Source organism: Chiloscyllium plagiosum, unplaced genomic scaffold (genome assembly GCF_037043375.1).
Source record: "Chiloscyllium plagiosum isolate Xiang-an unplaced genomic scaffold, Cpla_swu_hap1 HiC_scaffold_36, whole genome shotgun sequence".
NCBI classification, from domain to species: Eukaryota; Metazoa; Chordata; class Chondrichthyes; order Orectolobiformes; family Hemiscylliidae; genus Chiloscyllium; species Chiloscyllium plagiosum.
In genome coordinates, this window is record NW_028270174.1 from 6,343,148 (window position 1) to 6,370,122 (window position 26,975).

At 44.5% G+C, this 26,975-nt stretch overlaps 1 protein-coding gene across 2 annotated transcripts in view; it reads left to right on the top strand.

The window, feature by feature from the left end:
- Positions 1-26,975, top strand: part of stpg2 (sperm-tail PG-rich repeat containing 2) — a 377,020-nt gene that overhangs the window by 345,877 nt on the left and 4,168 nt on the right. For both annotated transcript variants that reach the window (XM_087979916.1, XM_043674437.2), the window contains one exon: positions 12,888-13,041. In XM_087979916.1, the coding sequence (XP_087836042.1) occupies positions 12,888-13,010 (123 nt within the window). In that variant the 3' untranslated portion in view covers positions 13,011-13,041. The remainder of the gene's footprint in view (positions 1-12,887; positions 13,042-26,975) is intronic.

Sequence of the window (26,975 nt, forward strand, 5' to 3'; positions counted from 1 at the left end):
AAATAAACGGTCAAGGGACTGGAATAGGCAAGTGGACTAAGATAAAAAAGCAGATGGTTCAGAGCTGTGGAGCCTGAAATAGAGTTAACCAATATACTCGTCTTCAAGACTTATCCCTGGTTTGGAAGGAGTCACATTGGACTCAAAATATGATTCTGTTTCTCTCTTCATTGATGTTGCTAGGCCGACTGATTCTGTCCAGCCTATTCTGATTTTATATTAATTTTCTTTGCTCATGTTTCGTGGGCATACTGGCTGGGCCAGCATTTATTGCCCATTCCTAATTACCTTGGAGAAGGTGGGGGTGAGCTGTCTTCTTGCATCACTGAAGTCCTTGGGATGTAGGCAGACCTACTGTGCCCTTAGGGAGGGAGTTCCAGGATTTTGACCCAGTGACACTGAAGGAATAGCGATATATTTCCGAGTCAGGATGGTGAATGGTTTGAAGGGGAACTTGCAGGAAGTGGTGATGTTCCCACATATCTGATTAGATTAGATTACTTACAGTGTGGAAACAGGTCCTTCAGCCCAACAAGTTCACACCGACCCGCTGAAGCGCAACCCACCCAAACCCATTCCCCTATGTTTACCCCTTCACCTAACATGACGGGCAGTTTAACATGGCCAATTCACCTGACCTGCACATTTTGAACTGTGGGAGGAAACCCATGCAGACACGGGGAGAGTGTGCAAACTCCACGCAGACAGTTGCCTGAGGCAGGAATTGAACCTGGGTCTCTGGCGCTGTGAGGCAGCAGTGCTATCACTGTGCCACCGTACTGCCTTTATCCTACTGGATGGAAGTGGACCTGGATTTGGAAAAATATGCTTAAACACTCCATTTAGCTCTGGCACATCATGTGGCATAAGGACACCCAAGTCATTGCGTGAGATGGAGTTCCATGATTTTGACTTAGTGACAGTGAAGAAACAGTGATGTAGTTCAGTCCTTTACATATAAAGAAAGTATTCAAACTTCTGCAACAGTTTTCACCATCTCAGATGCTCCGAAGCATTCTTCAGCCAATGAAGAGAGTTTCTGCTCCCATACACAGTCGCCATTTTTTGGGAATGGATGGAGGCTGTGGAGATAGGTGGAGGCCCAATCAGTCACAACTAAAGCCTAATTTCTAGATGCACCAATAGACTCTTACTGTAGTCATGCTGACAAGACATTTTATTGAAATTCGTTCTCCGGAGTGTGGGTGTTACTAGAGCAGCAACTATTGCCCATGCCTAATCTCCTGGAGAGGATCTGATGTCACACCGCCATCTTGAACCACTGTCAGCTTTTTCAGATTCTCTCCAGGAGATTAGGGCTGGCACAAATGACCAAACATTGCCAGAGGTAATGGCAGAGGAACATAAGAGCAGGGAGGAGGCCATTCAGTCCATCAAGCCTGCTCTACTATTTAAACATAGCATGGCTGATCATCTCGCTCTACTCCATTTCTCTCATTCTATCCTCATATTCCTGATTTCTATCTTGAATTTGATCAATGACTGACTTTCCGTAGTCATCTCGGGGAAAGAGATCCAACGACTCATGCTCTGATTGAAGAAATTGTTCCTCATCTAAGTCTAAAATGGGCTGGAAATTCAGAGACTCGGTCGATTGCTGTGGGGAAATGGGTTCAAATTTGACCTTGGCAACTGGTAGAATTTAAATTCCAAATCAATTGCACATTTCAAATCATCCCGATTCTTATTGATTTATATGTACAGTCTTTTCCGTCAAACCTGAGCTCATTGCAAAGATTAATTCTCTGAAATCAAGTTCCAAATCTAAGGAGGGCAGCTATAGAAACATAGAATATCGGAGCAGGAGTAGGCCATTTGGCCTTTTCAATATGAACATGGCAGACCACCCAACTCAGTCACCTTTATCCTTAGACTATGACCCCTGGTTCTGGATTCCCCACGTCATCGAGATCATCCTTTCTGCATCTAATCTGTCTAATTGTGTTAGAATTTTACAGGTTTCTGTGAGATTTCTTCTTCATTTCTCTAAACTCTAGTAAATGGTAAACAACTGATCCAGCCTTTCCCCGCACATCAGCCTTATCATCCCAGGAGTCCATCTGGTGAAATTTTGTTGCATTCTCTCCAGAGCCAGAACATCCTTCCTCAGATAAAAAAAAAGACTTAAACTGCATGTAATATTTGAGGGGTGGTTTGACCAAGGCTCTGTGTACTTGTAGCAAGACACTTCTACTTCTGTATGCGAATCCTCTCACTGTGAAGGCCAACCTGCCTTCCCACAAACTTGATTGAGTTTTTTGAAGAAGTAACAAAGAGGATTGATGAGGACAGAGCGGTAGATGTGATCTATATGGACTTCAGTAAGGCGTTCGACAAGGTTCCCCATGGGAGACTGGTTAGCAAGGTTAGATCTCATGGAATACAGGGAGAACTAGCCATTTAGATACAGAACTGGCTCAAAGGTAGAAGACAGAGGGTGGTGGTGGAGGGTTGTTTTTCAGACTGGAGGCCTGTGACCAGTGGAGTGCCACAAGGATCGGTGCTGGGTCCTCTACCTTTTGTCATTTCCATAAATGATTTGGATGCGAGCATAAGAGGTACAGTTAGTAAGTTTGCAGATGACACCAAAATTGGAGGTGTAGTGGACAGCGAAAAAGGTTACCTCAGATTACAACATGAACTTGATCAGATGGGCCAATGGGCTGAGAAGTGGCAGATGGAGTTAATTCAGATAAATGCAAGGTGCTGCATTTTGGGAAAGCAAATCTGAGCAGGACGTATACACTTAATGGTAAGGTCCTAGGGGGTGTTGCTGAACAAAAAGACCTTGGAGTGCAGGTTCATAGCTCCTTGAAAGTGGAGTCTCAGGTAGATAGGATAGTGAAGAAGGCGTTTGATATGCTTTCCTTTATTGGTCAGAGTATTGAGTACAGGAGTTGGGAGGTCATGTTGCCACTGTACAGGACATTGGTTAGGCCACTGTTGGAATATTGCGTGCAATTCTGGTCTCCTTCCTATCGGAAAGATGTTGTGAAACTTGGGAAGGGTTCAGAAAAGATTTACAAGGATGTTGCCATGGTTGGAGGATTTGAGCTATAGGGAGAGGCTGAACAGGCTGGGGCTGTTTTCCCTGGAGCATTGGAGGCTGAGGGGTGACCTTATAGAGGTTTACAAACTTATGAGGGGCATGGATAGGTTAAATAGGCAAAGATTTTTCCCTGGGGTTGGGGAGTCCAGAACTAGAGGGCATAGGTTTAAGGTGAGAGGGAAAGATATAAAAGAGATCTAAGGGGCAACCTTTTCACGCAGAAGGTGATACGTGTATGGAATGAGCTGCCAGAGGATGTGTTGAAGGCTGGTACAATTGCAACATTTAAGAGGCATTTGGATGTGTATATGAATAGGAAGTGTTTGGAGGGATATGGACTAGGTGCTGGCAGGTGGAACTAGATTGGGTTGGGATGTCTGGTTGGACCGAAGGGTCTATTTCCATGCTGTACATCGCTATGACTCTATGCTTCAAGGACACCCAGGTCTCATTGCACCTCCCCCTTTCCCAATCTACACCATTCTGATGATAAATCTGCCTTACTGTATTTGTGACCAAAGTGGGTAGCCTCACATTAATCTACATGGTATCATCTGCCATGCATTTGCCCCTTCACTTAACTCGTCCAAATCTTACCGTAACTTCTTTGCATCCTCTTCACAGCTCACTCTCTGACCCCACTTTATCTTTAAAAAAGTGATAGTAGATAGTGGATCAGTCGTTAGTTTTAAATCTGAGATTTTGTCAAGCGAGGTGTAAATGAGTATGGGCTAATAGTATGGATATGGATATTTCGGTCACAGGTCAACCATGATCCTGTTTTATGGTGGAACAGGCTTGAGGGGCTGAATGGCCTACTCCTGTTCCTATGTATCATCAGTTAACTTAGAGATATGATACATGGTTTCCTAATGAAGCCAGCTATGTTTCGGCAAGTTGACCTTTTTTTTTTAATGTAATAGGCTGCTGGGTGAGAGAATGGAAGCTTCATAAGGACATAAGAACCAGGACCAGGAATAGGCCGTCTGGCCCTTTGAGCCTGCTCCGCCATTCAATAAAATCATGGCTGATCTTTTCGTCAACTCAGATCCAATTACCCGCCTGCTCATCATAACTGTTAATTCCTTTGCTGTTCAAAAAAAAATCTATCTTTGTCTTAAAAACACTCAACAAGGTAGCCTCAACCGCTTCGCGGGGCAGGGGATTCCACAGATTCACAATCCTTTGGATGAAGAAGTTCCTCCTCAACTCCGTCCTAAATCTGCTCTGCCTTATTTTGAGGCTATGTACGCTAGTTCTAGTTTCCCCCACCAGTGTGACGCAGCACACAATCCATACTGGAAATAATTTTCCGATTTACATTTGCAACAAAATCGTAGCTGGGATTTTCATCATCTCATTTCTGAACTTGGTGAAAAATTTGATAAAGTTGTGTTCAGGTAAATTGAGCTGGAAGACCATAGACTCTGGCCTTAGGGCAGAGATGAAACAGTACACAGTTAAATTTGCAGCACTCTGAGTTGATGTCTGTATTTCTGCTTATTGTAATTCATCGCTGTCAGAATATTAGATTAGATTAGATTCCCTACAGTATGGAAACAGACCCTTTGGCCCAGCAAGTCCACACCAACCCTCCGAAGAGCAACCCACACAGACCCATTCCCCTACATTTACTCCTTCACCTAACACTACGGGCAATTTAGCATGGCCAATTCACCTAATCTGCACATTTTTGGTCTGTGGGAGGAAGCCAGAGCACCTGGAGGAAACCCACGCAGGCATGGGGAGAATGTGCAAATTCCACACAGACAGTTGCCCGAGATGGGAATTGAACCCGGGTCCCTGGCGCTGTGAGGTAGCAGTGCTAACCACTGAGCCACTAATATTGCACTCAGTAACCCCGTCCGGACTAATACCCTGACATGATATCATAGGAACTTGTGAATAAAATATCAGGGATAGAAAAATAAGAGTACTGATGTGAGTGTTGATAATAATCTGCTGTGATTGTTTGATTTGAAAGATATCCTGATACTGACACATTCTTGAAGTTAATGTTTTGTGTTTATCCTTTTCTAACGGTCCATGCTTGCATCAGTAAAATGATTAGAAATCTGAAGAACTGGGAATTGATGTTTCATGACACATACTGAGCGTTAAAGTATTGACTGTGCATGATGAGGTTTCTGTGGCATTATTGTTGGGGTGTGTGTAAAATGTCAAAGGAGTCACTGATCCCCTCTGTTACTGGGTGCGACGGCCAAGGGTGGCAGTGAGAATTGAGGTCAAAGATCAGCCATGATCTTACTGATTGGTGGACCAGGCTCATGGGACCACATGGTTTACTCCACCCCCTTCTCCTTAAGTTCTTATCAACCTCCCTGAGTCTGGTAAGGTCACGCAACAGCAGATAGAACATGATCTAATGGAGACAGCTTATCAACAAAACAAAAGAGGGCAGTAAATACACATCTGACCACCCTGTAGTTCTGGGAAAGTCTAATGAGCAATCCAAGTCTGTGATGCATAACGTTTCAAATCAACTTTGGGTATTAAAAATTGCTTCTGTAATACTTGCATTTATATCGCACTATTCACAACATCAGGATGTCCTGAAGCTCTTCACAATATTCAGTATTTGTCTTTACATCTAGTCTTTGGCAACTAATGACTAGATAAATATGGGTCATACAGCACAGAAGAGGTTTTTCCGCCCATTGAGTCTGTGATGCCCTATGCACGCTAATCCCACTTTCCAACACTTGGCCCATAACCTTTGAGTGATGACATTTCAAGGTCAGTTGGCCTGTTTTGGTTGGGAAGTAACTATCATCCAGGACACCACAGCTTCTTTCAAAGTAATGCCAAGGGATCGTTTGGATGCACCTGAGAGAGTCCTCGGTTCAAACTCTCAGCCTCTGAGAGTGTCAGCCCAGATTTTGCTTTTGAATCCTTGGAGTGGGGCTCAAACCGCCATGCCTAAGAAGTAAGAGCACCCCACAGAGCCAAGCTGAAAACTTAAATTGCATTTCCAAAGCGTTATTTATTTCTGCTTGCTTTGCTCAGTTACATACTGGGTGCAAAAATAAGAAAACTGAAGACAGCTCGTCTTGGTGTTACAGAGGGAGAAAGGCAGCCGCTCATATGTAATAGATATGCCGCACTATCCCTGCGGGAATGTAACCTTTACTTTAGACTAATGGATGGTAATGTGAGAAAAGAGAAACTAAAGGCAAACACTGCGAAAGTCAAGCAATATATTCATGTGGGAGAAATTAGTAAAGGCAATGTGCATTAAAGAAAACATCAACAGTACCTAATAAAATGGCAATAAAGGACCAATAGCCACTAGAACATAATGGAAAGTTTTAAAATAACAAATGTTAATATCTTAAGAAACCTAAAGTAGTCTAACAGCCTCAGTATATTTGATGAACTGACTCAACAACAAATGGGCTCAGTGTGGGTTTCAATACTAATTTCTCCCGTTGTGGAAATGTATATTTCTGTCTATGTTGAGGCTGCCATTGTTAACTCCAAGGGTAGATCAGTACTTTCTCTGGGGCGTGTTGGTTATTCTCCATTTCTGACCGTGACCGTGACCCTGACCCTTTCAGCAGCTGAGGGTCGTCAGGCTGGAATGTCAGGGCTTCCCTGAAGATGTTGAGCTGGCATTGTCATTGAAAAGCATGAGTCAATGCTGTGCTCTAGTTGCTACATTCTATTTCACCCCCGAATTCCCTTTATTTATATCTTCCATTCACTTTGCTTTCTTTATGCGTTAATCTTTCAGTGTCACCAGCAGAGCAAAGTCCCTTTGTAAGATAGTTGTAACCTAATGTGTTCTGCTCCCTGGAATAATATACCAAGCCCCAATTTCTTCATTCCACTTGCGTATTACTGAAATGATTGCCTCATCGCTGTCGCTTTTCATACTGCACTCATCAGGACAAATGCAAGAATGCCAAATCTCAAATAGTCACAGCACCTTATCCTGCAGGAGAAAAGGGTGCTGACTGGTTGGTAGATGAACTCTAATAGGTCAAGGTATTTCTATGGAGAAAGCAAAGAGGGAGCTACAGGCTTTCCAAGCTTATTCAGGAAAGGTGCAAGGCTGGAATGTATTCCTTTTGTTTCATGTACAACCTAACTGTCACCAGCTACAAATGTCTGCATGATAGGTCCTCAGCAGAAGTCTGGATCTCACCTAACATTGCTCTTCCTCCTGTTGTGTCATTAAATGGTTGAAAATCCTTAGAGAGATTGACAGGATTAATGCTGAAAGGCTAGAAAGTCCCAAACTAGGGCATTCTCGACTCAGGATAGCATGTTGGTCATTTTGGACTGAGTTGATGAGAAGTTTCTTGGAGCTTGGAAACCTTTGGAATTCTCAATACACAGGAGTTGACTATTCAAGACTGCGATTGAGTTTGGGCGTTGAGGGAAACATCAAATGTAGAAATTGGGAGAGTGTGTGGAATTCACTGAGGATCAGCTGTGGTTGCAGTATTTGGCAGAGTAGGAGTAAAGGACTCTGTAGCCTCCTCCTTCCCTCGTGCTTATGTTTCCTGCACACACCCAGATCAAATTCTGAGGTTTTATCAGGCTACCATGTGCTTTCACAGCACAGACCACAGCTAACTTTCGACAGACAGTCCCTGGCTAAAGCCTTGCTTTCAAAAAGGACGCCAAGGGACTTGATTATACAAGAGTAGAGACAATTAATTGGAAATAAACTAAGTGTGATGCTTATATCACAAGCTGCAATTCTTTGCATCACTCCATGATTAGTTTGCCATAAACCGTAGCAAACTGTATCCAACACTCAATAAGTAAATAATAAGTTGTTTGTTTGCAGCTGCCATGGATGGTGCTGTTTTAAAAAGGAGACAATGTTGTGTGTACAGATGGTGGGAACTTGGTGAGAAAGTAGCTCAGAATGCATCAGGCTAGCTGTCAGCTGAAGAATAATTGTACTCGGTCACATTTCCAAGTCTCTAATGGGCCAGTTGATGGAATAGTGCAGGATTTATGCTCATACTTCATCAGGTACTTTGGAACTAATGACAATCCTGCTTGTGAAAACATGAACAATGAAACATCATTTCTAATTTTGGGTAATAAGAGTCAGATTTGGACGTCACTTTGCCCATTCTGTGTTCTATGATTCCTCTCACAAGCAAATTATTCCAAGAGAGGATTCTGCAGGATTAAACTTGCTGGTAACTAATTACCGCTGCTCAATTCTTCAAAGAGTTCTGATGACAGAATTCCCATATTTAAAATATTTATTATTATTTCACTCTGCCCCTCTGTAGACAGCTTCTCTTCACTTGCATAGGTTGATGGTAAAATATTCCGGTTAAATTACATCTACCTGACAATGAACTGTGCAACATGAGATCTGCGGATGCCGTCAGGTGTACAAGTGATTGTTGAACAAGCACTGAAGCATTTGTGCAAAATTAAGAGTGTTTGAATCTTGGAACTCTGATAGAATTTTCCGAGGACTATGGAAGGTGGAGTTTCTTTAACTTTTTTTTGTGAAATAAAGCCCACATTCTAAAGAAAATTAACTCTGCAGTAGGATTGATGATCTGCTTTGCATTTCGTGATTAACAGCATTCTAATATCATACAGATGTCAACCCAGAAACACTGTTTACTCTCTGTTTGGTGTAGGTTATATTTCTATTGTCACAGGATCAGGGAATACAGGGTCAAACTCACTCAACAACCTCCACCACTTTGGTTCTAATTGACCATGAGGTTTTAAATCCTGTGCTCACAGTTTTGAGAATTTCTGCCTTTTCTATGTAATATTGTTTTAACCATTAACCTTGTTCTGTTTTCTGAGCATGAATCAGTTATGAGTGATTAAACCCAGTTATATTTTACAAATGATGCAATTGCCTGAGGTGAAAGTTTATATTTGTACGTATGCCTGTATCTTTTGCAGTTGTGCATACACAGCATATATGGTTAGCACATATCTTGGTATCATTTAAAACACATGGAATTATAGAAGCTAACAGCATGTTTTGGGACTGTTTGGATTGTGATTGTGTTGGATCTTTGAAGGAGCTGTTTAATTTCGTTCCAACGTCTTGCCCAGAACTCTGCAAATTAATTATTTTCAAATAATTGACTTTCAAAACGTCCTATGGAACCTGATGGTGCTATATGCTGTAACACGCTCCAGTTTATTTGCCACTTATTTTGGATTTGGTTGCTGACTCTGCTCCCAGCTGGAAATAATTTTTCTGTACACGCTGACTCTAAACTCCCCCCAACTTTGAATACCTTCATTTAGGTCTCCCCTTACCTTCTTTGCTCGACAATCTCACTTTGTGCAGTCAGTCATCACAGTGGAAGGGTAATCACTGAAACGCAAGGTAACTCTTTCGCTGATTGATGTAATCAGGGCTGGTCACACAGCCAATCAAAACATTTGGGCTCTCTCATATAGTCCTTTGAGCATAGCTTTATTACGTGCAAGGATCATCCACATGCATTTTCCAGTGTCATATTACTCCTGAGTGTGAAGGTTCCTTATGATACTGGCATTCTGTTGAATTTGGATTAGGGTGTATCTAAAGGCTATTTAATTGTGGTCCTAAGGGATTTAGAATTTAATGAATTTATGCTAATGATGCAACATTGGCCCCTTGGACTCGTGTTGCATTTTCCTAAAAAACTGAGAGTTTGGCAGGCACGTGAAAAAATTTGCATAGGTTGTTTCAACGCTCACCCTGTTGATCCTCCTTATTTCTCCTTCAGTTTATTCACTATTTATTGTAGGTCTGGCAACTTGTTTGGTACCAATCCAGCATACGAGCCTCACTGAGTTTATTTCACTGAGAAGGGAAGGTGATCTGATCTTGGCTCAGAATAAAAAGCATTGATTTTAGTGAAATGATGTTATCCTGCTGTAATGAGATATCCCCACTTTGCAATGAAGTGCATGGCATTTTGTAGCATAATTCAGTTCAAGGGTTACAAGGACGCAGCTGTCAATGTACACGGTTAAAATAGCTAATAGTAGTTAATGGACAAGTTAAGTTAAATAAAAAAGGATAAGCAGTTCTGTAAAACCTGTACCCCCCCCCCCTCCCCACAAAGGAACAATTGTGTTCAGTCACAGAGCAGGCTTTGTGTGGGTGGAATACAATGTAGTGACCGTGTAAATCTTGGATGGATATTTTACAATGAAGTGGTTTTACTGCCCACAATCAGGAACAGATGACAGTCTATTAAACAAACACATTGGTAGTTTACATATAAGACATGAAAACAAAATCCAAAGCAGCATTAAGAAATGGTAATGATCAGGAATAAAACCTTATTGATGAATGGAGTGACAAGAACAAGGATGCTAATCAGCTGCCTCAGATCAAGCCCTCAGTCTAACATAATGATCTGCATGTACAATGGTCAGTAATTTTGTTTCATTTTCATAGTTATAATTCAGTCTGGGTTCATCGCAAACATTTGCGATGATCCAATGGAAGAATTCAATCCAAGTCAAGAAGTTTTGTGTTGGCTCTTTTTTCAAGGGGGTTGGAGTATAAGAATAGGGAAGTCTTACTGCAGCTATACAAAGGGGGTGGTGAGACCACATTTTCAGTATTCCGAGCAATTTTAGTCCCTTATTAAAGGAGAGATTTTATGTCATTGGAGACAGTTCAGAGAAGATTTGCAAGAATGATCCCTGGTACAGAGGGATCGTCTTATGAGCAAAGGTTATTCAGGTTGGGACTCTACTCACTGGAGTTTATAAAAATGAGAGGTAATCTCATTGAGACATTTGGGATTCTTAAGGGGCTTGACAGGGTCAACACTGCGAGGATGTTTCCCCTTATGTGAGAGTCCAGGACCAGAGGGCATGGTCTCAGAATAGAGACCAATTTCAGATTGAGATAAGGAGGAATTTCTTCTCTCAGAGGGTTGTGAGTCTTTGGAACTCCTTGCCACAGAGAGCTGTCGGGCAGAGTCCTTGTGTACATTTAAGGCTGAGATCGAGAGATTCTTGATCAGTCAGGGAATCAAGGGCTATGGAGAAAGGGCAGGAAAGTGGACATGAGGAATGTTGGATCAGCCAAGATCTTATAGAATGACACAGCAGGCTTGAGGGGCTGAATGGCCTACTCTGGTTCCTATTTCTCGTGGTCTAACAGAAAAGGAAAAACTGTTTCCACTAGCAGGTCAGTGATTTCAAATATCTCACAAAAAAACAAAGTTTTGTTTTAAAAATGGTGAATTGTTGGTGATCCTGGGATGTGCTGCCTGAAGGATCTGGAAGCAGATTCAACAGGGACTTTCAAAAGGAAATTGGATAAACACCCAAAAATAATGCTGGGGAACAGGGAAACAGCAAGTGGCACCAATCAGATAGCACAGAAACAATGGGTTGAATGGCCTCCTTGTGTACTATATTCCTCAATGATTCTATTTTGCTGAGAAATATTATAATGGGTGATTGAGTTACAAAAATTGCACATGCCAGAAACAGCCCAACTCATCACTACTCTTATTAATCTTTGAGGCCCTCCAAGCCTGTGTGAGCACATTTTGCCCTTCCATACTGAACTTTATTCACTTACAGAATCCGTATCCCTCTATTCCCTCCCTATTCATGTATTTATCCAGGTGCTTCTTGAATGCTGTTATTGTGTCTGCCTCCACCACCTCCTCTGGCAGCGCGTCCCAGGCACTCACCACCCTGTGTGTGAAAAACTCTGCCTCACACATCTCTTTTAAACTCACTCTCCCCCCTCTCGCCCCTTCCCCCTGCACTTTGAACCTGTATTCCCTGGTAACTGACCCCTCCACTTTGGGAAAAGGCCTCATACTTTCCGCTCGATCCATTCCATTCACAATCCTATAAACTTATATCAGGTTGCCCCTCAACCTCTTGTGTTCCAGTAAAAACAAACCCAATTTATCCAATCTTTCGTCATTGCTAAAATCCCCCGTACCAGGCAACAACTTAGTAAATCTTTTCAGTGCCTCTCCAAAGCCTCCACATCCTTCTGGTAGTGTGGTGACCAGAACTATATGCAACAATCTGAGTGTGGTCTAACTAAAGTTCTATAAAGCTGCAGCATCACTTGTATATCCCTATATTCAATGCCCATTCCAACCAAGGCAAACATGCTATTGGCCTTTTTTACCACCTTATCTACCTGCCACATTCAGTTATCTGTGGACCTGCACACCCAGATCCCTCTGCATATCAAGGCTCCTAAGGTTCTGCCATTCACTGTATAATTTCCACCTGTATTTGCCTTCCAAACTTTCACGTCACATTTGTCCAGAATAAACTCGATCTGCTATTTTTCTACCCATGTCTCCAACTGATCTATATTCTGCTGTATCCTCTGACAATCTCCCTCACTATCCGCAACTCCACCAATCTTTGTATCGTCTGCAAATCAGCTACGTTTTCTTCTAAATCATTTATGTAGACCACGACCAGCAAAGGTCCCAGTACTGATCCTTGGGGAACACCACTAGTCACAACCCTACATTCTGAAAAGCATCCTTCCACCGCTCCCCTCTGTCTCCAATGACTAAGCCAGTTCTGTATTCATCTTGCCAGCTCACTCCCCAATACCATGTGACTTTACCTTTTGTACCAGTCTGCCTTGTCAAAGACTTCACTGAAGTCCATGTAAAAAACCTCAATCACTTTTCTCTCATCAATCATTTTTGTCACCACCTCAAAAAAACTCAATCAAGTTAGTGACGCATCGTTAATAAGTCCTTTTGCTTCTAAATGCGTGTCAAATTGTTATTAAATGCATATAGAATTACATATAGATCATTTTTAATGTTGTTTTCCTGTCTTCCTCCAGCTCAGTCCCGCTGTCATGGACACTGTTCTGAAGGGTACGTTCAATGCTACTTTAACCAATCCACTCCTGAACCCGCTGCCAATTCCAACGCATCCTGACCCGCCATTATTCCAGGACATCTGACCCAGATCTGACCTTCAAATCATGTCAAATGGTAAGTCATTGTGTCATTCAGCATGGAAACAGCCCTTTCAGCCCAACTGGTCCATGCTGATCAGGGATAGCAAAGGGAACTTGTGCATGGAGTCTGAGCAGATAGGGGAGTTTTTTGCTTTGGTTTTCACCAAGGAATGGGAACTTATTGTGAATGAAAACTTAGAGGAGCTGGGATACAGTCTTGATCAGATCAAGATTGATGAAGATGATGTGCTAGAAATTTTGGAAAACATTGAGACTGATAAGTCCCCAGGGCCAGACCAGATTTACTCTAGGCTGCTCTGGGAAGGGGGAAAGGAGGTTGCTAAGCCGCTGGCGAGGATATTTGCCTCCTCACTCTCCACAGGAGTTGTACTGGAGGATTGGAAGGAGGTGAATGTTGTTCCTTTTTCCAAGAAGGGTAATAGGGAAATCCCTGGTAATTACAAACCAGTCAGTCTTACATCTGTGGTCAGCAATGTTGTGGAAAGAATTCTGAGGGATAGGATTTATGACTATTTGGCAAAGCATAATGTGATTAAAGGCAGTCAGCATGGCTTTGTGAGGGGCAGGTCATGCCTCACAAATCTTATTGAGTTCTTTGAGGAGGTGTCAAGACAGGTTAACAACGGTCGAGGTGTATGTGGACTTCTGCAAGGCATTTGATAGGGTTCCCCATGGTAGGCTCATTCATAAAGTCAGGAAGTATCTGATACAGGGAGATTTGGCTATCTGGATTCAGAATTGGCTGGCTGACAGAAGGCAGAGAGTGGTTGTAGTTGGAAAGTATTCTGCCTGGAGGACAGTGTTGAGTGGGGTCCCGCAGGGCTCTGTTCTTGGGCCTCTGCTCTTTGTAGTTTTTATAAGTGACTTGGATGAGGAGGTTGAGGGGTGGGTTAGTAAATTTGCAGATGACGTTGAGGTTGGAGGTGTCATCGATAGTATCGAGGGCTATTGCAGGCTGCAGCGCGACATTGACAGGATGCAGAGCTGGGCTGAGAAATGGTAGATGGAGTTCAATCTGGATAAATGTGAAGTGATGCATTTTGGAAGGTCGAACTCGAATGCTGAATATAGGATTAAAGACAGGATTCTTGGCAGTGTGGAGGAACAGAGGGATCTTGGTGTTCAAGTACATTGATCCCTCAAAGTTGCCACCCAAGTGGACAGGGTTGTTAAGAAAGCATATGGTGTTTTGGCTTTCATTAACAGGGGGATTGAGTTTAAGAGCCATGAGGTTTTGCTGCAGCTCTACAAGTCCCTGGTGAGACCACACTTGGAATATTGCGTTCAGTTCTGCTCGCCCTTTATAGGAAAGATGTGGAGGCTTTGGAGAGGGTGCAAAGAAGGTTTACCAGGATGCTGCCTGGACTGGAGGGCTTGCCTTATGCAGAAAGGTTGAATAAGCTCAGACATTTCTCTCTGGAGAGAAGGAGGAAGAGAGGAGACCTGATTGAGGTGTACAAAATAATGAGAGGAATAGATAGAGTCAATAGCCAGAGACTTTTCCCCACGGCAGGATTAACTAGTACGAGAAGTCATAATTTGATGATATTAGGAGGAAGATAGAAAGGAGACATCAGAGGTAGGTTCTTTACATAGAGAGTTGTGAATGCATTGCCAGCTGTGGTGGTGGAAGCAGAGTCATTGGGGACATTTAAGCGACTGCTGGACATGCACATGGATAGCAGTGAGTTGAGGAGTGTATAGGTTAAGTTACTATATTTTACATTAGGATTAAATCTCAGCACAACATTGTGGGCCTAAGGGCCTGTTCTGTGCTGTACGTTTCTATGTTCTATGTTCTATGAAATAGTCCCATTTGCCCCATATTCCTCTCAACCTTTCTTGTCCATGTCCCCAGGCAAATTCCAGTAACTCACCCCAGCTCTGAAACCTTGGCTTTCAGGACAAATCCTATTGTGCTTGTCAGCTTATAAATCTGTGTGCGATCACAACTGGTGTAAGAAATCAGATTTACCTGAGGCTTCTATGTAAGGTAACCATAGTCCCAGAGGGTGACTGTCTGATTAGAGAGAGAGAGAGAGAGATGACTGGTGATGGTTTAATCTGAGGGTCACCATGTCTCAGGTGAGGGGGTCAATTGAGAAGCAAAGTCCTTCATGGTAGCCTCAGCCGGTGTGGGAGTTGAACCCACGCTGTAGACAGTATTTTGAATCGCAAACCAGCTGTCCAACCAACTCAGCTAACTGATGCTCTGCCCCTCTATAACTTTGGTGTGCCAGAAAGAGAATATTTTGTTAGAAGGGAAACTGGGAATCAGATAGTTAAAGCCAAAATTCTGTGGATGTTGGAACAATATAAAACGCTGGATAGACCAGCAGACCTGGCTGCAAGTGAGGAGATTTGATTGGGTGGGGGGGAGGGGGGGAAGTGGAGGACCGGAAGGAGCTGCTGCTAAAATGGAAAGGTCTGTGTCAAGCTGCTTCAGTATGGAGTTGATAAAGTGTGGAGCTGGAAAGGCACAGCAGGTCAGGCAGCATCGGAGGAGCAGGGAAGTCGACGTTTCGGGTCAGGACCCTGATGAAGTCAAGTCCTGATGAAGGGTCCTGACCCGAAACGTCGACTTCCCTGCTCCTCTGATGCTGCCTGACCTGCTGTGCCTTTCCTGCTCCACACTTTATCATCTCTGACTGCCCACGTCTGCAGTCCTTCCTATCTCCATGCCTCAGTATGGAGCAGCTCTCTGAAACGTGCTGATGGTTAAAAACGGAAAGCAGCCCATGGTTGGTTTGGAATTGAGGTAACCATGGGAAGGGATTTCCATTGCCAGGTCCTTTATGTCTGGCTTGGTTTGTCGCTCTCCCCTCTCTGCAACTTTAGCTGATGAACCTTACCTCCTCTACTCTCTACATAGGTATTGAGAGTCATTCCAACTCTGGCTACTTCACTATAGTGCTTGACTTTTGTTACATTCTCCTCTTCTCCACCTCCCCCAACAGCCTTGTCTTGTTTACTTTACTGTCAGTGGAGAGGACCCACTCTTTCCCTTTTGTACATTACTTTACAGCCATTTAAAGAACATCTCTTTTTCTCTTTCTCCACCATTCATAACCCCTTTGTCTTTTCTACTAGGTCGCTCTGCCATCTGTTCCCTTCTCCTGGCTCTGCCTCTGTCAAAAATATACATAAAAACATTTTGCAACATTTTTCAGCTCTGAAGTCATACTGGACTCGAAACGTTCACTCTATTTTCCTCTCTACAGGTGCTGCCAGATCTGTTGAGTTTCTCCAGCAGTTCCTGTTGTGCTCCTTCATGAGTTTAACTGGTTGCCCAATTTGAAGACAGCTTGCCCACTGTCCACCTCCCCCCACCGAGAGCAGCATCCCCGGAGCCATCCCCACAATGTTCCTGCTTATTCCCCCCCTCCCTCCAAACCCACCACCATGGGAATGGGCAACACTCTGGCCAGTGATTAACCTCAATGCTTCTTTATCAGAGCTAGCTAACTATAGATGAGTAGAAGGAACAAAATCAGAAGGTTGGAGGAGGAGGAGGAGGAGGACAAAGGGGTGGTTTAAGGACATAGAACATAGAACATTACAGCACAGTTCAGGCCCTTCGACCCTCAATGTTATGCTGACCTGTGGAACCAATCTGAAGCTCATCTAACCTACACTATTCCATTCTCATCCATATGCTATCCAGGTTTGTGGGAGAGTGAACGGCAGGGCTATTTCTATGTGTCTTCGTGCAAATGTCACCAGACCTATTAATGCAGAACTGCAGGCCCATGTTCTCTGGACAGGAATTCAAATCCCACCAGGAGAGATGGTGAAATTTGAATTTAGTGCAAACCTGAGAATAAAAAAAAACTAGTCTAGTGACAAGCTAATTGCAAAAACTCGTCTGTGTCACAAAATCTGCTTACTTGATCTGACCTACTTGTGACTCCAGACTCACCTCAAGGTGGTTTGATTCTTAACTGCCCTATGGGTATAAATGCTGACCTATCCAGATACACCCACATCCCATAAACGAATACAACAAAATGATGTACTCAGACAAGGTAACAAGGTGGGTCTGGAGGAGCTGCAAATAACAATAACAGAATGATTACCAACACACACTGACTGAGAACATGGGAGTGCCATTAGGATCTGACATTGTTGAATTCACTGTTGAGTCCAGAAGTTTATAAAATACCTCAATTAAAGCTATGGTGCTGCTCCTAGACACAGGTTAACTTTGGCTTTTATGAGTTAGCAATAAAATAATACTTTTGTTTCAGACAGAGGAATGGCCTTTGGAGTAGTAAACCAGAGCAATATCCCTTCATCATTTCAGGAATTAAAACTGAAATGCTCAAATTACATAGGAAGGCTTCTTGAAACTGTTTTCAAAATTGATAAAAGTCAAACTCAGGCATTTCTTAAGCAGTGGTGTCAGTGTATGCTTCAAATCAGTGTCTGAAAAGAACAAACTCACTGCAGAAACTGGAAAGGAATGCAAACAAGGAAGGGGTGTGTGTGTGTGTTTATTGGTGTGTGTCTGTGTATGTGTCTGTGTGTGTGCATGTGTGATTTGTGTGTGTGTTTATTGGTATGTGTCTGTATGTGTGCACGTGTGAGTGTGTGTCTGCGTGTGTCTATGTATGCGCCAGTATGTGTGCGTGTGTGGTTTGTGTGTGTGTTTATTGGTATGTGTCTGTGTGTGTGTCTGTATGTGTGCACGTGTGATTTGTGTGTGTGTTTATTGGTATGTGTCTGTATGTGTGCATGTGTGAGTGTGTGTCTGCGTGTGTCTATATGTGTGCGCATGGGGTTTGTGTGTGTGTCTGTATGTGTGCATGTGGGGTTTGTGTGTGAGTATGTGTTGGTGTGTGTCTATGTGTGTGTGTTGGTGTGTGTGTGTGTTTTTGTGTGTGTATGAGTGGTTGTGTGTGAGTTGGTGCATGTATAGGGGATGATTGGTGTGTGTGTGTATGTGTGGATTGGCATGTGTGTGTGTTGGGGGGAGGAGGCTTGGTGTGGGTGTGTGTAGTGTGGGTTGGTGTGAGTGTGTGTGTTGGGGGTGAGGGGGCTTGGTGTGGCTCTGTGTGTGTGTGGGTGGGTTGGTGTGAGTGTGTGTGTTGGGGGTGAGGGGGCTTGGTGTGGCTCTGTGTGTGTGTGGGTGGGTTGGTGTGGGTGTGTGTGTTGTGGGGGAGGGGGCTTGGTGTGGGTGTGTGTTGGGGGTGAGGGGGCTTGGTGTGGCTCAGTGTGTGTGTGGGGTGGGTTGGTGTGGGTGTGTGCTGTGGGGGAGGTGGCTTGGTGTGGGTGTGTGTTGTGGGGGAGGGGGCTTGGTGTGGCTGTGTGGGGGGGGGAGAGGGGTGTTGTGGGGGTTGGTATGTGTTGGGGGCGTTGGTGTGCGCGTGGGGTGGGTTGGTGTGGGAGTGTGTGTGTTGGGGAGGAGGGGGTTGGTGTGTGTGTGTGTATGTACGTGTGCGTGTGTGTGTGTGTAGGGCTGTTGTGGGGGTTGGTGTGTGTGGAGAGGGGTTACTAGTTGTTTAAGGCCTGTGGAGCCTGGGCATGAACTGGCCTCTGTGATTCATACGGTCTGGTTCCTGTGCTATTAAGGGCGATAAATCAGCTAGCAAGTTCTCAGTCGAGCTATAACTCCCTTTTCATTCTTATAAATCTCCCGAGGCAGCAAGAAATTAGTGAAGTCAGTTCATTGATCTTGCAAGGTTAATGTTAAATTGGCAACAAAAGTTATTATTGGCCACTGGGACAGTTCAAAGAAGTTTTGGAGCTGGTCAGTGTACCTCTTACAGTGCATTATCTGATGACATGCTGTCATTATGTTGTATTGGTGCTTTCATATTCAGCCTATTAATCTAATGACTAACTGTTCCATTCTCTCAGCACTGAGCATTCACTGAAGTGTCTACACTTAATGCAGCCAGTTATTTATATGTGTACATACATCGCTTTCCTTAGTCTTTCATCAGGAGGGGTTCTTTACTTCTTCAGCTAATCAAAATGAAATAACTCATGCAGTGTTTGATCAAATCCCAGGAGTGTATAAATCAAGGTGTAGTTTGTGTGCACTTCACAAAGACCACAGAGTGCTACTATTGTCGAAATGTTGACTGCACCTTTGTTACAAACGATCGATGGCTATCAAGTTTGCTTACAAAGACACTTTGTAGCTGCATTCTTGTTTAACATTGGTAAGTAGTGCATTAAATTTAAAAAAAAAGAAATTCATCTCTATGACGTGGGTATTGCTGGCTACGCCAGCATTTATTGCACATCCCTAATTACAAGGGTAGTTGAGAGTCATTGCTGTTAGTCTGGAGTTCACGTTTAGCCCAGGCTGGTAAGGATGGCTGTTTCCTTCCCTAAAGGATATCAGTGAACAGGTTGGATATCTTTTCCCCGACAATTATTTCATGGTCATCGGCAGACTCTAAATTCCAGATTTTTGTTGGAAATTTTTCCATCTCTCATGATGGGATTTGAATCTAGGTCTCCCTGGGTCTCTAGATTAATAGTCTAGTAATGATACTGCAAAGACCACCCCATCCTCCAATGCACAGAAACAGGCTGTTCAGCCCATTTGATGTTTATGCTTCATGTGTACTTCCCCCTACCATTCCCAGTTAATGCACCCATGTATTCCTTTCTCATTCACCATTTTATCCAGCTTCTCATAAATGGACCAATACTATTCAGCTGATCCACTCCACATTTTGCTGTTTCCATGTTCTCATTAGATAAAAAACTCTTCCCCTGGATTGGACTTATTAGTGACTACCTTCTTATATGAACGAACCCTAGTTTTACACTGGCTAACTTTTAATGTTGGTGAATGGGATCTCACCCACTTGTTGCACTACCCATATTGATGAAGGACTGCTGGAATTAAATGGAAAGCATCGCTCCTTCCCTGGGATTTAGGATCCTGAGAGCAGAGCTGACCTCTCAGAGGCACCAGGGGCTACGATAGTTCCCTCCCAGGGGCTAACCATCACCAAGCCATTGACAGGGTGGGGAGGTTGGACGGCTGTCAGAGTGAGTCAGAAAGTAACTCTGAGTGAGCGACCCCCTTCTTGATGTTAGATGTCTCAATTAGGCAGAACTCCACCTCCGGGCATAAATAATACCAGCATTTTTATCAATTTTTTAATATAGAATCTCTATAGCATGGAAGCAGGCCATTCGGCCCAGCAAGTCCACACCAACTCTCTGAAGATCATCCCACCCAGACGCACCCTATCCCTGTATTTTCCATGGCTCACCCATCTAATTTACACACCTCTGGAGATTATGGGCAATTTAAGCATGACCAATTCACCTCACCTACATCTCTTTGGACTGTGGGAGGAAACCCAGGCAGACACAGGGAGAATGTGTAAACTCCACACAGACAGTCACCCGAGGCTGGGATTGACCCTGGGTCCCTGGTGCTGTAAGGCTGCAGTGTTAACCACTGTGCCACCCCTGTTTCTGATGTCTGTGTATCTGACCATAGGTGAACATGAGTGAAATGTTTGAAAGGTTCGCTTTTCTAAATTATTACAAGAACTCCCAACAATTTGTTTTCAGAATGATTAGGGGACAAATTGGTGAGGGCGCTTAAGTATCGTGGCTCTACTTTCCCCAGGAGACTCCTTCAATGACTAGCATCCCATAAAGTTGGATGGCGAAATGCCTCTTGGGATAAGTGGGAACTTCCCAGAACAGGAAATTGGGGTTAGATTCTTCACGGTTGCAAAATGGGGTCTTGCGAATTGACTGAAAATGTGTTGCTGGAAAAGCACAGCAGGTCAGGCAGCATCCAAAGAACAGGAGCATCGACGTTTCGGGCATAAGCCCTTCTTCAGAAATGAGGACAGGCTAAGATAAAAGGTAGGGAGGAGGGACTTGAGGGAGGGGCGTTGGAAATGCGATAGGTGGAAGGAGGTCAAGGTGAGGGTGATAGGCCAGAGTGGGGTGGGGGCGGAGAGGTCAGGAAGAAGATTGCAGGTTAGGAAGGCGGTGCTGAGTTCGAGGGATTTGACTGAGACAAGGTGGGGGGAGGGGAAATGAGGAAACTGGAGAAATCTGAGTTCATCCCTTGTGGTTGGAGGGTTCCTAGGCGGAAGATGAGGCGCTCTTCCTCCAACCGTTGTGTTGCTATGGTCTCGCGATGGAGGAGTCCAAGGACCTGCATGTCCTTGGTGGAGTGGGAGGGGGAGTTGAAGTGTTGAGCCACAGGGCGGTTGGATTGGTTGGTGCGGGTGTCCCAGAGGTGTTCTCTGAAACGTTCCGCAAGTAGGCGGCCTGTCTCCCCAATATAGAGGAGGCCACATCGGGTGCAGCAGATGCAATAAATGATGCGTGTGGAGGTGCAGGTGAATTTGTGGCAGATATGGAAGTGTCCCTTGGGGCCTTGGAAGGAGGTGTGGGCGCAAGTTTTGCATTTCTTGGGGTTGCTGGGGAAGGTGCCGGGAGTGGAGGTTGGGTTGGTGGGGGGTGTGGATCTGACGAGGGAGTCACGGAGGGAGTGGTCTTTTCGGAACACTGATAGGGGAGGGGAGGGAAATATATCCTTGGTGGTGGGGTCCGTTTGGAGGTGGCGGAAATGACGGCGGATGATACGCTGTATCTGGAGATTGGTGGGGTGGTAGGTGAGGACCAGTGGGGTTCTGTCCTGGTGGCGGTTGGAGGGGTGAGGCTCAAGGGTGGAGGAGCGGGAAGTGGAGGAGATGCGATGGAGGGCATCGTCGACCACGTCTGGGGGGAAATTTGAAGGAGGAGGCCATCTGGGTTGTACGGTATTGAAATTGGTCCTCCTGGGAGCAGATGCGGCGGAGACGAAGGAATTGGGAATATGGCATGGCGTTTTTACAGGGGGCAGGGTGGGAGGAGGTGTAGTCTAGGTAGTTGTGGGAGTCGGTCGGTTTATAGTAGCTGTCCGTGTTAATTCGGTCGCCCGAGATAGAAATGGAAAGGTCTAGGAAGGGGAGGGAGGAATCTGAGACGGTCCAGGTGAATTTGAGGTCGGGGTGGAAGGTATTGGTAAAGTGGATGAACTGTTCAACCTCCTCATGGGAGCACGAGGCAGCGCTGATACAGTCATCGATGTAGCGGAGGAAAAGGTGGGGTGTGGTGCCAGTGTAGCTGCGGAAGATGGACTGTTCCACATATCCTATGAACAGGCAGGCACAGCTGGGGCCCATGCGGGTGCCCATGGCTACTCCTTTGGTTTGGAGGAAGTGGGAGGATTGGAAAGAGAAGTTGTTCAGGGTGAGGACCAGTTCAGTCAGTCGAAGGAGGGTGTCAGTTGAAAGGTACTGGTTGGGTCGGCGGGAAAGGAAGAAGCGGAGGGCTTTGAGGCCTTCGTGATGGGGGATGGAGGTGTACAGGGACTGGATGTCCATGGTGAAGATAAGGCGTTGGGGGCCGGGGAAGCAAAAATCATGGAGGAGGTGGAGGGCGTGGGTGGTGTCCCGAACGTAGGTGGGGAGTTCTTGGACTAAAGGGGACAGGACCGTTTCGAGGTATGCAGAGATGAGTTCGGTGGGGCAGGAGGAGGCTGAGACAATGGGTCGGCCGGGGCAGTCAGGTTTGTGGATTTTGGGCGGGAGGTAGAAGCGGGCGGTGCGGGGTTGTGGGACTATGAGTTTGGAGGCAGTGGATGGGAGATCCCCTGAGGTGATGAGGTTATGGATGGTCTGGGAGATGATGGTTTGGTGGTGGGAGGTGGGGTCATGGTCAAGGGGGCAGTAGGAGGAGATGTCCGTGAGCTGGTGTTTAGCCTCAGCGGTGTAAAGGTCGGTGCGCCTCCCTTGTCTGCCGGTTTGATAGTGAGGTTGGGGTTGGCTTGTGAATTGACTGCCCATATAATTACCCAGCTCCCTTAGTTGATGACACATTGGTAGTGGTATATAATTTGGAGCTTAAAAATGTGTTGCTGGAAAAGCGCAGCAGGTCAGGCAGCATCAAAGGAACAGGAGAATCGACGTTTCGGGCATAAGCCCTTCTTCAGGGCTTATGCCCGAAACGTCGATTCTCCTGTTCCTTTGATGCTGCCTGACCTGCTGCGCTTTTCCAGCAACACATTTTAAGCTCTGATCTCCAGCATCTGCAGTCCTCACTTTCTCCTAGTATATAATTTGGATCCAATTTATACTTTCATACGTTCACTAAGTCTCTTCCAAACTCTTCCTTCCACTATCCCCAGCCTGGATCTGTTTACAAATATTTTTGAATCAGAGATGTTACAAAGCTGTAAAGGTGAGGCTGCTATAGTCTTACCAGACCATATGGTGACTGTCATTAGAGAGACAGAGACAACAACATACCACTGAAGCAGGTGACACTTGAACCCAGGGCCTCTACCACACACACACAGCCCAAACAGAGAGTAGCTATACCGCATGACAGGTTTGCTTGTGGGATTGCACTATTCCAATTCGGTGAAAAGCTATTAGTCACTTCTTTTGTGAGGAGGCAATTGTGGGAAAAATATTGATGGACACCGACTGTCACTTGTGTGTTACTATGGCTGCCAGTTTTTCAGCAGCCAGTCGATGAGTACATAAACTACAACCACATCCACCCCATGAGGCTCAGCCTGTTTCCCAGTCAACCGTGTACTATCGTGGTGGGCAGGCTCTCCCCTCCCTCAGCATTGAGGATTGGGAATCATTTCCTTTACTAAGTGCAAGGAAAGCATTTCCATGGAAAACACTTATGGAATTAAATATAAAAAAAAGGAAGTTATGATACTTCAGGAAGAGACCATTCAGCCCATCTGGTCTGATGTGGGTTATGTCTTTTTCAGATGAGCCTCCTTCCCATCCCTCAATGTACCCTTTCTTCTTCACTTGTATTTAGTCAGCTTCTTCATAAATATATCTGTGCTTTTTGATTCAATGATACAGTTTGGATTCATCACATTCCCTGTAGGAACAAGTTCCATATTCTCCTCATCTTCTGGGTTAGAGCAGTTTTTTCAGAATTCTTGGATTTCTGAGCAACTTTTTTTAACGTTTGCATAAATTAATGCACAAAGCTTCTTTAAATAAGCAGCTCACAGACTGACTGTGAAATATTTACCTTCCTTTGGTTTTCTAGAGGTGATATATTTGCGAAGAATCTCAGTGACTCCCTCCTCACAGTTATAAATGACAGTGGCTTTTGGGGAATGATCACAAAACTACTTTCTGAAATAAAGGCTGGTTTTTGAACATTGGCTGAAGAGCCAGCAATATTAACACCTCTCTTTGAGAAAGTGGAATGGCCCACTGAGTCTATCTGCCAATTAGGCACCTAACTGGGGCCCTTTGACAGGATTGAGGACTTCAGGGCGGAGTTTCTGTCCACCAACCAGAAGCACTTCATTACTCAGGACTGCCACCAGAGACTGTGGCTGCTGCCGGTAATGCACCACTTGAGGCTCAGGGTCTCCAATGAGCCCAGGCCATCGGAAATCGGAGCAAGAATAGGCCATTCAGCCCTTCAAGCCTACAATGCCATTCAGTTTGATCATGTCTCACAGTCCATCTCAGTATCCTGTTCTCATTTTCTCCCCATCCCTTTGATCTTTTTAGCCCTAACACCATTAGAGATCCCAGATTGGTGGTGGGGGGAGTGGGGATGTGTGGGAAGTTACTGAGGTAGAAAGAGAGGGAGGGAGGTCAGCAGCAAGGGCAGTTGGGTGATTATCAGTGTCCTTCCTTTCTAGGGTCCCTCCATTGGACACTGAGTTCCTTTGATCACTGCTGGAAACTCTCAATCCGACAGCATTTGCTTTCCAAGCCTCCTACATGGAGAGAAGGCCACTCAGCCCTTTGAGTTGGCTCTGCCATGCAGTAGGATCATGGCTGATCTGGTTTCAACCTCAGTCCTACATTCTTGCACTGCCCGTCCATCCATCAACCCTCTGGGTATTCAAGAATCTATCTCCTTTGCAGTGGAAAAGGAAATCTTCAGTTGCTTGGGTCTGAAGCTGTGCCATTCTGTTCTGCACCTCTCCAACTCTTAAAGTCCCTCTCCTCCCGGAATATGGAAGTTAAAACCCTTTAGAATGTTCTGTCATCTGTCCTCATATCTCCTTTTATGACTGGGTTCATATTGTTTATAGCAAATGTCATAGTTTTACAGCAAAAACACTTTGGAAAGCTTTATTATGTTAAAGGCTCTATATAAATCTGGGTTGCTGGATTTTATGTATGTACTGTACACATTGCCTGTAGTGGCACAATAGTTGCACTTGTCTAAATACAGATTTGTATTTAAACAAAAAACAAAACCATTATAGTTAAGAATAATGCTCCCATACATGACGTGATTGGGTGTATATGATGCTCAGTGTATCACTGATCACTGTGTTGTGTGCCTTAATTAATCAATAATTGTCTCCATAAAGTATCAAGGGATTGCATTGGCAGTGATGTCTTTAAATTATTGAGTTGGTCTCAAATTGCAGAACTGTACGGAGCATCCTATTGAAGGAGGATAACGGTGCAGACAGGAAAGAGAAACAAACCCTGCAGCTGTGACTGGTTCTAGTGTCACGGATAGTTAGAGTTAACTCCCTCCAAGGCATCCTAATCCTGTGTGTCAATGAAATGGCACGCTGCTACCTTCCAACTTTATTGCTTTGCTGCTCGGCTTTAGACAAGAAACGCACACAGCAGTCTGAAAGAACCGATAGTCCCAGAGCAGGGGATTAACAAGCTGATTTCTGCTGAAGTGAAACCATGTCACAAATCCTTCTGGAGTCTGACGTGCAGGTTATAAAGGGAAAGATTGAGCACTGAAATCAAGTAAGGTTTGATTACTCAATCAGCTTACAATTGGCAGATTGCTGACCGAATACATATGTACAGGAACACAGGAACAGGAGTAGGCCGTTCAGCCCCAAGAGTGTCCCACCATTCACTGAGATCTTGGCTGATCTGTGGCCTAACTCTGTATTACCTGTCTTTGGCCCATATCCCTTCATACCTTTGCTTAGCAAAAACATATCCACATCAGATTTAAAATGAACACATGATCTAACATCAACTGCCACTTGTGGTTAAGAGAATTCCAAACCTCTCCCGCCCTTTGTGTATAGAAGTACTTCGTAACATGTCTCCTGAACGTTCTGACCTTAATTTTCAGACTCCACCCCCTAGTTATAGAATCTATAATCAGTGGAAATAGTTTACCTTTATCTACCCTATACTTTCCTGTTAATATCTTGAAGACTTTGATCAGATCACCCCTTAACCTTCTGAATTCTAGAGAAAACAGGCTCAACTTGCATAACCCCTCCTCACAACGTAACCCCTGAAGTCTATATATCATGGAGCTTGATTGTCAGCCAGTTGTACTACAAAGACTCCTTATTCTGGTTAATCCGTTCAGAGAACCAGTTCAGCACAGATGCAGGATATTCAACCACCGAGTCTGGGTCAGTTCTTATAAAGAGCTGTCCACTTTGCCCCACTCCCTCCTGCTCCTTGTTCATGTTCCTGCAATTATTGTTCTTTCAGAATGTGAGGGCCATTATTGAATCTTTATGTACTACCCAGTTAGGCACTGCATTCCAAATCCGAATCAGGGATGTAAAATTATGAATGAGCAGTAATTTCCTCTAATTTAATATTTCTCAGGCTCATTCTCTTCAATAAACTTAGGTTCCTAACCCACTGACTCTATGCTTTGAAACTCTGAGACTGAACCATACATTGCAACCTTAGTATCATGTTTAACTTCAAGGTGAACTTAATACCATGCAACCTACGCCATTGCAAAGATTGCTTATTTCCAGCTCTGTAACATCACCCAGTCCTGCCCCGGCCTCAGCTCATCTACTGTTGAAACTCTAATCCAAGGCTTGATGTCTAGACTTGATTATTTTCAAACAAACTCTTGGCCGACCTCCGCATTCTACTTTTGCAACGATACATTCATCCCAGAGCTCTGCCACCCCTATCCCAGCTAAGCCTGAGTTCTGTTCTCCCTGCACCT